Source organism: Takifugu flavidus, chromosome 8 (assembly GCF_003711565.1).
Source record: "Takifugu flavidus isolate HTHZ2018 chromosome 8, ASM371156v2, whole genome shotgun sequence".
Lineage (NCBI taxonomy): Eukaryota > Metazoa > Chordata > Actinopteri > Tetraodontiformes > Tetraodontidae > Takifugu > Takifugu flavidus.
In genome coordinates, this window is record NC_079527.1 from 10,707,379 (window position 1) to 10,718,431 (window position 11,053).

Consider the following 11,053-nt stretch of genomic DNA (forward strand, 5'->3'; position numbering starts at 1 on the left):
ACGCTTTTCTTGAAAACACACACATGTTGCCATCCTCTGCGCACACATGTGGGTGGAAGGAGAAGGAGAGCAGAGGAGTGAAAGAAAAAGAGAGAGAAGGAGAGAAGAGAAGCCCTAACCCTTTCCCCTCGGCTGGTGGAAAGTGAAACTTCAGAGTTTTTCTTCCTCCCCCTCTCCACTGTGTTTGATAGTGTAGCACTGGCAGCCTCTGTGTGCCCCCCTGCCCACTCTCTCCCGTTGTGTACTGGTGGCCAGCTGCTAGCAGAGTTGCAGTTGTACGTGAGTGGGTGGGTGAGACTCGTTTCCTGTGCTCCTCAGGGCTCCGCTCCAGCAACTACTGCAGCACGCTTCGGCCAGGGGCCACGGGGGCCACTATTCATAACAAACAGGGGGCTGGCTCCTCTCCTCCTCCCTTTCTTCCTCTTCTTCCTCCTCATCTTCTATCATCACCACCACTCCTGCCACCACCACCATCATCATCATCATCCACAGCAGCAGCAGCATCATCAGCATACTGCCCACCCGCTCCGCCCACGCCACTGAACCCCTCTGAGCCTCTGCCCCTGGCGTCCTCCGGTCTGCAGGCTGGGGCACCCCTGCTGCACACGGAAGGTTTGGACATGGAATTTGAAGAGACCCCTGGGGGCCAGGAGCCCTCCACCCTGCCTGAGGTAAGTTCATGGAGCCTGGCTCATCTCCAGGGCAGAGGCTGCTCTCAGGGTGCTTCTCCTCCACACGGATGAAAGTTTGCAGAAGAAAGAGTGGAGGCCCAGGGAGCAGCTTCACCCTGCTGCTACAAACACACTGAAGGGGCTTTCACACATGGCGCCCAGCCCTCGCTGGGTAAATGTAGGAGACGGAGCCAATTTTTCAACGTTCTAGTGAGATGATGATCCTTTGGGCGTTTTGTTTAGGCCAGTAAAAATGCATACGTCCTGTGCCAACAACAGGGCGCCGAACTCCGCCTCAACATTACTGTAAACTCCTGCACGTACAGCGCTGGTTCTGGCTGCAGTCAGTGATTTGCTCTCTGCGTTGTTTCTGTGTTTAAGATTCAGATATTCTTCGCAGCACGCAGAGCTAAAGTACAAGAGGACGCACTCAGGCGGCGCCACGCTTGCTGTGCAGCCACCGCTGAACCGGCAGTAGTTGCGTCCTGTCTGAAAGCCCCTTGAGAAGGTTGTTGAGATGATGGAGACGAGAAAGTCACCTGATGTCATGACGGGAGGGTGGGGCTGCAAGAGTTTATGAGGAGAAATGGAGGTTAATGGAGTTCTTTTTTTTTTAACTCACCGTCATCTCTTAAACCTTCTCTGCACGACTGTGTGGGACGATTTTTACATGTTTTCCTTTCGACTCCGCGCTGCCGTGTTTCTATTTCCTTGTCCAGCTTTTGTTTGCTTGTTTTTTTCTCCTTTCAGAGTTCCAACTCGCCGCTGCTCTCCCTCCTCCTTTCATTTCGTATTTAATATTTGTAGACCCAAATCTTCCATCAAAATCCAGGAATCCCCGCGTGGCATTAGTAGCAAAGTAGTTTGTATCGGCCGCATTTAGAGACGACACACCGAGCCACAATGGCACTATGGGTTTGGAGATGGCAGATAACGGGCCAGGTAGTGAGAGGAGACCGAGCAGAATCAATACAAGTAGACAATGAGAGGTTTGCGCCTGCAGCCCAGGAAATTGTTTGTTCTGTTTGGTGTGCCTGTATAAGTGTGGGCGTGTGTGTGTGTTTGTGTGTGAGTGAGAGAGCGAGAAAGCATGGCTGTATGAGCATGTGTGTATGTTTGAGTTCCATGCCAGCCTGTGAGCGCGCGTGTGTGCGTATGTGTGTGCCTGTTGGGTGTTTGGGAGCAGCATTTGATTTCAGTGGACCTGCCTCCCAACGAGCCTCTCTATCTCTACGGACAAGCCATCTGTTTGCCCAGTGCATGGTGTTCTGTTCTTAGAGAGGGGGAGGAGGGACGCGAAAGAAAAAAAAACAGGGGAGAGGCGAAGCGACGGCAAGGGCGTGATGGAGACTAGATGGAAGGATGAGTTCAGATGGGATTTAGATGAGAGAGAAGATAGAGGACAGGTGTTTGGTGCACCTTGCTATCACAAAGGGGAGGGGGAGTTAAGTGTACGAGTACCAGGCGAATGATATGAAGAGTGTAGATCAACCAAACTGCTCGTTCAGTGTCTCATAGGACAGCTGGAGCATCCAGATCCCTCAGCTATTTTCAGGATGTTTTTTTTTTATTATTTGTATGTCTTTGCTCGCAACTGTTATGTGCATCCAAATCATTTTGGTATGTTAATATCCTTTCTCCCTTTTTTAACTCTTAACGTGCTGTTTTTTTTCTTTCTTTTGGCATTTCCCATATGTGGAAAAGAAAAAAAAAGTCTCTTCGCAGTTTGTCTCACCTGTCTGCCTCCTGCATGCGCGGACACAATTCCATACATGCCTTATAGATGTGTGTGATCTAACGGGTGATTTTCTGCCTACAGGACGGCAAAATGGACAAAGATGTCAGGAAGGACAACACAGGTATGATTCAGAGCGTCACTTCCGGCTGAGCTTAAGAGAGCAAGGGTGTGGGTTTGGCGAGTCGGGACAATCCAAGCAAAAATATGTGTAATCCTCTGATAAAAACCAGATATGCAATCAGAAAACTTGCTCCGCCCCCAGATCTTCTCTAGTTCTAAGCAGTGATGCTATTGCTAAGCCTTACGACTTCATTGTTTGCAACCTGTGTTTATTAATTAGTAAATTATTCACAGAATAATCAAAAGCTAGGCCCAGTGCAGAGACGCCCTATGATGCCCTCAGATGTATGAAACAAAAATGGTGGATTTCACACGTGTCCACAATGAGGCTCCCCCACCAAGCTTCCTCTCAGCCATTCACAGGACATCAGGCCACGTCCCCGATAGTCACACAATCAAGAATAACCAATCAGCAGTAGCCCAGAGTCACACAAACTTTGGAAAATTGGTGAAATATCACATTTCACAAGTATTTCACGAGTGGCCTATAAAGGGTTGAAACGTGCTTCATTGTCTAGTTTTGTAAATACTGTTAGGCCCGTGTTCCTCCTGTCCACATGCGAACCCTCGAGAGAGTTTGTTCCGTATCTTTGCTTCATGTTTACACTCACTCCTCTTTTTTTTCTCTCCCTATTTTAATCCTGCAAGGTAACCAGTCTCCGGTCAAGAGGGATCAGATGGGCGAAGAGCGCTGCGCTGATGGCTTGACTGTGTTCGCCTCGGTGTCTGAGTCTGGCAGAGAAACTAAAAAGCCAAGAGCGCTGAACAAAGAGGTTGAGTCAGGGAAAAGATTGTTGCCAGACGCCGACTCCTGGCACCCGCAGGGGTTCTCCTGCTCCCCATGTAAACTGCTGTTCAGCAGCTTGGAAGATCTCAGGGAACATGAGTACCACCACACCCTGTCACTGATGGCGTTGTCCCTGGATTGGCCGGGCGTGCAGGGAATGCATCGCCAACCTAACCAGCTGCACTACCTGCCCCAGTCCCAGCCGCTTCCATTCCACCAGTCCCTCTACAACCCCGCGGTTTCCGAGCCGCTGCCGGCACGTTACCACTGCTCCCAGTGCCCCGCCAGCTTCACCCTCAAATCCAACGCAGATCGCCACGAGAAAACCATCCATTTCAAGAAGAAGTTGATGCAGTGCGTTTACTGCCTGAAACACTTCCGCGACCGGACAGACCTACAGAGACACCTGTCCTCTGTGCACTCCAAAGAAAGAGGACACACGTGTCCGGCCTGTGCCAAGGCTTTCAGCACCCAGAAAAACCTGGCCACACACATTAAGGTGTGCTGCCAGGTGGGGTCGGTGCCAGGCACCATACTGGGAGGCACCACTGGGCTGGACGTGACCCAGGCAGGGGTTATCAACTCACTGTGGCAATTTTCTCAAGAGCTGAAAGATGAAATCTCAGTACCACTGTGGAAAAGTGAAAAAGGGTCTTGAATCATGCGGACTAGCTGTGGTGCATCCTCGGCAAAAGGGTTAACATCGCGCTACAATGGGGAAATGTCCGTTCAGCTAGGAAGAATGAGTTTAACATAGTTGGCTTTATGTCATTGTAATATTTTAACGGTGTTTTCAAACATCAATAAACAACTCGATATGCATCTTTAAACTTTCCGGCCGTGCAACGCTGCTGTGTTCTTTAGGGAGTATGTCACAATCTGCGGGTTCACTGGAGTGTGTGTGTAGCGGTCGAAGCCATGCTCAGGTGAAGAACCTTCAATTGTGATGAAGAGATGGGGGCATGTTTACGCCACTCAGACTTAAACCACTTGTCTTGCTCGGTGTCGCCAGTCACCAGTCTGACTAAACTCTTCTCTCCTTTTTAGGCAGTGAGATCTTTATCTCTCTGAGTGTGGTTGTGTGCGTGTGCGTGCGCGTGTGTGTACTTCTACATTACCGCCACAAAGACTCCCAGAAACAGTTCATGACCGTCGCGTCCCCGCACAACACACACAACTACACCACCTACAGGCACATGGTGGAACTGCAACAGGAAAGCAGCATCAGAATTCAACTAATTCATACTTAAATAATAGTTCATTCGTTTTCACAAAATATATCAGCCTGAATCTCTGATGTAAGTGCTGTAAGTGTTTTCAACAGTGGCGCAGCTAAAAATTATGTTTAGTGTGACCCTGCTTGATTATTGATTAAACGCTGGCATATTTTTAGCATAGAAAATAATTATAAAAATTGATGCAAGGTCAAAACTGTCACAAACTGTGTGTGTGTGAGTGTAATCTCGACAAATGTGTTTTTTGACCAAAATCCAAAGAAATGTACTCACAGAGGAGCAACAGTCCAGAAAAAAATAGCCCAGCTAATCGCTTTAAACAAAGCCAAGATTTATGTTTAAATGAAATCATACATCCTCACCGCTGAATCATTGTTGGGAAAATTAGAAGTCCCTGTCAATCTGTGGCGCTTTGTTTAGAAACGAGAACAACACAAGTCGGTTCTATTGGAGCTCCACGTCCGCAGGACAAGTAGAAGCTTGTCTTCAATCATCGGGCCGACGTGATTACCTCCAATCAATGCCGCGGGATCAGTGCAGATGGAGGGGATGTGCCGAACGAGACAAAGGCAGCAAAAAACAGAGAAAAACAATGGACCACTCAGATGGGGGGGTTGGGTGGTGTCATTTACTCTGTGGCCATGATCAGTAGGTTTTCTGGCAGCTGAGCGAGCCGGGGCCGGACAGTAATTGGTCCTTCACGGCTCCGGCACTCCTTAACCCCTGACCCTTCATCTGAAGAGGAAGTGGGGATGGAGCGGCAGATGCCCTTTAGACCAGATAGTGATGTCACCGACGCCATCGTTTAATGGCGGCGCGGTGGTGACTGCGGTGTGGGACGAAGGACGTTTAACGTGTCCGGACGGTTTTCCATGTTTTCTCCGTCGACGTTGCTGTAAAAATAGCTGGTGTCTTTTGGGAATATTTGCTGCACACACACACACACACACACTCACTCACACACACACACACACACTCTTATACGCACACAAACACACTCCTAAAATGGAACAGAAACTTCCCTGTGCTCATATTCACTGTCTTTGGGAAAACCTGGAGTATTCCCAAGTTGTGTGCACATTTGCAGGAATTCTCCCTTCACTTTTGCTTTTTCCACATAATCTTGTGAAAACTGAAACCGTAAAGATGATGCTGAGATTCTCTTATGCTGGATCCGGACTTGCATGTTATCGTTGTTTTATTATTATTTTTATTGCTGTCGAGTGTTTAATCAGGCCTGAAGTCGGTTTGAAGATGGAGGTAATTATACTGTGTCACCTAAAGCCCCCTTCCTCTTCCTGAGTAGCTGTTGTGCTCGTCTACCCTAAAACTCCAATCCTGCTTTTTTGTGAGCATGGAGTGTGATTATACACATAATCACACACACACATGCGCACACACACGTGCACCCTCCATATTGTATGTTCCCTTGGATGCTGATTATTGACTTTGGTTCCAGTGAATTCAGAATTAGATAACTGGGTTGAACTTCAACACTAAGTTGAGATGTGGTATTAAATTGATCTATTGTGTTTGTCGTTTTGTGTGCGTGCGTGCGTGTGCGTGTGCGTGTTATTCCCAACCGTCAGCCCCACTGTCACTGTCTTTGTTTGGCTTTCTGTCTGTCCACAGCTCAGACCTTGTAGAGCAGCCGAGGCAGACCGACTGTTGTGTCATGTTTATAGTATCTTTTTGCTTTTATTGCTTTAGTATAGAGGAAGAGCAGTTGCCAGGGCAACTGTAGCTTTGACTGGGATCTGGGTGGCCATGGGAGTTGATGGTACATTTCCTGACTGCGCTGCTAGTTATAAGAAAAGGAAACGTGACGTCTCAGCTTATCCGAACAAATATCACCAGATGCTAATGTTTTCTTTTCTTTTTCCCGTTCCCCATCCCTCCGTCCCTTCTTCTGCTTCTCTCTCTGCAGTGAACGACTTCACGGTGATCCGTAAAAAGTTCAAGTGCCCCTACTGCAGCTTCTCGGCCATGCACCAGTGCATCCTGAAGAGGCACATGCGCTCCCACACCGGCGAGCGGCCTTACCCCTGCGAAATCTGCGGCAAGAAGTTCACCAGGAGAGAGCACATGAAGAGGCACACACTGGTGAGAGCAGAACCCCCACAACCCCCCCGCACCCCAGACCCACGCTGACAGTCATGGAAGATGGATGCAGGCGTTAAAATGGTGCAAATAAAGGACCAACAATGGTGATCTGCTTCTGTCCAACAGGTTCACAGCAAAGACAAGAAGTACGTGTGCAAAGTGTGCAGCCGGGTGTTCATGTCAGCGGCCAGCGTTGGCATCAAGCACGGCTCGCGGCGCCACGGCGTCTGTGCCGACTGCTCGGGCCGGGGCATGGCCGCCCTGCTGGACCACAACGGCGAGGCGGCGGGAGACATCTCCCCGGAGGAGGAGCTGTATCCCGGCGACCGCTTCCACGACGACCAGGCGGAGTGCGACGGCGACGGCGAGGAGGAAATGATGGGGGAAGCCGAGGAGGAAGGGGTGAAGTGGAAGGACTCGGGAATGGCCGCCGAGGCACACGGAGCGCTGGACAATGAGAAGGAGGAGAGCGACTCTTCGGCGCAGGAGGGGGAGCAGCAGAACGGGAGCGAGAAGGACTTTGGGTGGATCTCCTAGACCTGGACAGGGTTCCTCTTTTTTTCCAGCTCCTGGAGCGATCTTTGGAGATCCCTGGCGGTCAGGATCACCTGCTCTCTTTACCCACCGGTCCCTCTGTCGGCGGGCCTTCTTTTGAAGGGACGCGCTTCGAGGAGACGCGCAAAGATGATCTTAGAACTTTTTTAAAAAACAAACCGGAGTAAACATACTCACGCACACGCAGACACACTTCTATCCTCAACCACGACGTGACGGCGAAGAGACGAGTGCAAAGCTTCTCCCGCTTACCTCCTTTATTCTGATGCAGTCTTTTCCTTTCGCTCTCTGTCCTGTCCGTTTTCTCGAGGGTTCAGGTCAGACAGTCTGGTAGGTTCCCGCTCGGTGGCGACGCCAATCAACTAGGACGCTGCCGAGGACACGGCCGGCGCTAGACTGCCACTTTGTGCGTTTGCCATCACAATCACCATGGAAACCAAGGATCGCTGAAATCACGGGGAGATCTTTGGTCGGCACTTTGGCTGGAATGTTTCTGGGGAAAGCGTCTGAAGGGAAACACGGACCGCAGGAGCGCGACGGCACATTGTTGACGCAGAGCCTGACTGCCGCAGACTTGCACTTTATCTGACTCCTATCAGAGCCCTGAGCCCCGAGGTTTACATTTTTGACCTGACCTTTGCTGACCCGAACCGCTCGGCGACCGCACCTACCTTTAAGGACATGCCCCGTGTCCTCCTGACTGTTACGGCGACGTAGAAATCACTGAATCTTTGCGCAGATCGCTGTCGATATAGCCTTTGCCTCGTCCCGAGTCCCTTTTTTTTTTGGGCCTGAGTTTATCAGAACGGTTTCTGTCGGTCCATTCCAACAAACGCCGGAGGTTTGACACATGTACAGTTTTGGGTTTTTTTGGTTGGAGTTTTAAAGGGAGAGTGTGTGTGAGATGGAGGGAGATAAGAAGACTTTCCTTTTTCTTTTCTTTTTTACAGTGTATTCAAGGTTTTGGTCCTTTTATACACTAACTGGACACTACTGTCAGCTTCCCCACCTGGAAGATCTACACAAGGGATCCACACGAGCTCCAACATTCTCTGTTTCTGTCTCTGGACCTGAGAGCTTCAGCCCCCCATCTCTCTTTCCCCTCTCTCTCTCTCTTTCTCTCTGTCTCTCTCTCATCCCTGAACAGCTCATCCCTTTCTTTTTCTGTCTCGCTCAGTCTCGTAATTCCTCACAATATGCAGACATCTTTCCAGAATCAACTCTTCACTTTGTTTTTCTCCGGCTTTGTGAGGTCGTAAGAAGAGAAACCGTGCTTGAAGTTCCGAGTTTGATATTTGTAGAGTGTAATATTACTTTGTTTTGACAGTTATTTATTGAGAGGAGAAAAAAAACAAACAACTTTGTGGACTTTTTTAAGAAGTCGCCCCCTCTGTCTCTCTCTGTAGGGTAGAACAGGACGGGTGTCTGTATGCAAGAATGTTTGAGTGTCCAATGTCTGAAAAAGTCTATATTGTTTTTTTTTAATTATTATTAAAATAATTTACATCTTATTGACAATTCAAGAGAGGCAAATGTGTCTTATGATTATCAGAACTATGATCACTGTTGTTGATGTTACTCTTATTATTATTATTATTATTATTATTAAGTGCTGGATGCTAAGCTTTATTGTGTGCGTGTGATTTATTTTCTTTTTTAAAATATTTTATATCTTGTATAAGAGAAAAAAATGCTTTTATACTTTGCCTTGTTGTGGACAGCAAGCCATGGGGCTTTTATCAACCTTTCCTTGTGCCAGTTTAAGCTTTTTATGTCGTATTTGCTTTTTAGGGGGGGAACAAAGTCACTGTCTACTTTAAATATTGATTGAAACCATATAATCTGCACATGCTTTGTTTTGCATCACTAATGTACACTAATGGCTTAATATTGAACCAAAAAAAAAAAAAAAAAGAAGAAGAAAAAAATGTAGTACCTTATGAAGTGCTTTTGTTTCACAGTCTGTGTGTGCAGGTGCTTCTGGATTTACAGTTGTGATTAACAGTTTCGTTGTTGCTTTCACTTTGTTTAAAATGTCACTCGAAAAAAGAAAAGTGCACATATTCTGGTGTTTTATTGTGAAGGGCTGCGTGAAAAGACCAGCTAGATCTTAGAACACTTTGATTTTGTCATTCCCGTGTTGTTGTCGTCGTCGTTGTCGTTTTGTTTTTAATCACAATCAGGAGGGAACCCAGCGTGCGGGCCCGACGGATCCTGCGCGCCGGCGTTTCTTTCAGCTTCGCCCGTTTGGAAAAGGGAAGGTGAGCACTGGAGCCGTAACTCTGGGAGGCACTTGTGGCCAGTGCAGGTTGCACATATCAGGCCTCTCTGCTGCAGGTGCGTTGGACTATTGCCCCCCACGCTGAGTTTCACAGTGCAATGCAATCTGTGGCGTGTGTTTTCTTGTCTGGCTACTTTGTTTGTGGGTTGTTTTTTAAATTATGATTTTAACTTTGATTTGACTAATGTATCAAATATTTCTTTGGTAAAACAGACAATGAAATATTTTAATGAATGTCAACGGTGGGTGAGGAAGGAGCCTGACGATTTGATGACAAATCTGCTCTATGGAGCCCTTGTGGCCCCTGAGAGACATCTGGATGTTAATGAGTGACGCCACCCCCCCGTCCCCCGTCCCCCGTCCCCTCTGCCGTCCCCCCACACACCGTCCCCTCACTCCTCTGTACTGTACGTCTCCTTCCTCGTACCGGGTTGTACTTCAGGAAAACGTCCGCCATCAACCCCCTCGATATGTGCCTCAATGACATTTCACCCGCGCACTTGCGAGCGTGCACGTTGTCCCACAGCTGCAGTGCGTGTTTTGCGTGGATGGACAGAGATGAAAAACACGCTGCCGGTCTGATTTCGAGATGCAAAGTGATTTTTTTTCTTGTTGTTTCCGAGACAAATCACGCAGGGCGTCTAGTATCTCCTTCCCACCGTGTGTGTGTGTATGTGCGCGCGCGTGTGTGTGTGTGCGCGTGTGTTGGTGACCTTTGGTGCCCTGATCCTGTGGTCTTAACTGCATGCCTGTGCTCATGTTGTCATACCAAAGCAAATGTCTTCGGGAATCTGCGCACGACTGTCTCATTCACACAATGCAAAACTGGAACTGTTGCTCTACCGCAGATTATTATGGGTATTCTTACACGTGTACAAATTGAAATCCTCATTTAGCCTGTATAGCTTGATTCACATGTGCAAACCATGAAGCCATAGAAATGGGTATATCGATATTATATTTCAAAAATTGGCGCTTTTTACTTTGGATTTTGTTCTACTAAGAGTGACGCGTGTATACCTTCATATATATGAATTTATATTACTATTATATATTATTTATTTTCTCTCTCAAGTTTCAGAGGGTCTTTGATTTGTAAAAAGTCGCACTTGAGGCTTGTTTATTTTCATTGGGAATATTGTTCAATATGATACTGACTTTATATCAATGATTATCATGAACCTGTTTGTAACAAAATGTGTTAAATAATCAAAAAGGAAAAAAAAAAAACTGTCCTGTTTTTACAGCTGTTTTGTTCCGGGCAGATTTTAAGTGCTCTTGTGCAGATTTTTTTTTTTTTTCTTTTTTCGGTTGATAGTACTGATCACGACACATTTTTACAGCCATGAGCCTCCTGTTTTGGTGTTGGGGCCAATCTGGTCGGCCTCTTTTGGTTTCAGTGTTTAGTGGAAGAATTAGCTTGACTATTATTTGCAAAAACCAATCAATCTCAATAAATTTTGAAATTGCTGCTGTAAAAAAATGACCAGCGTGTGCTGTCGTTTTCTTCCTGGCCCGACTGGGAGCGTCATGGCCCCTCGCTGTCCACGAGGGGGCGGTATC

The 11,053-nt window shown here is 47.7% G+C and overlaps 1 protein-coding gene across 6 annotated transcripts in view; it reads left to right on the forward strand.

Moving 5' to 3' along the window:
- zbtb46 (zinc finger and BTB domain containing 46) overlaps nucleotides 1-10,976 on the forward strand; it is a 52,841-nt gene extending 41,865 nt beyond the window's left edge. For 4 of the 6 annotated variants that reach the window (XM_057041294.1, XM_057041297.1, XM_057041296.1 and 1 more), the window contains exons 5-7: nucleotides 319-671; nucleotides 2,491-2,530; nucleotides 3,178-4,151. In XM_057041294.1, the coding sequence (XP_056897274.1) occupies nucleotides 319-671; nucleotides 2,491-2,530; nucleotides 3,178-3,974 (1,190 nt within the window). In that variant the 3' untranslated portion in view covers nucleotides 3,975-4,151. Of the gene's footprint in view, nucleotides 1-318; nucleotides 672-2,490; nucleotides 2,531-3,177; nucleotides 4,152-6,478; nucleotides 6,655-6,780 lie in introns of those variants that run through there. The other 2 variants (XM_057041298.1, XM_057041299.1) reach the window with 2 other exon arrangements.
- The last annotated feature ends 77 nt before the right edge of the window (nucleotides 10,977-11,053 follow it).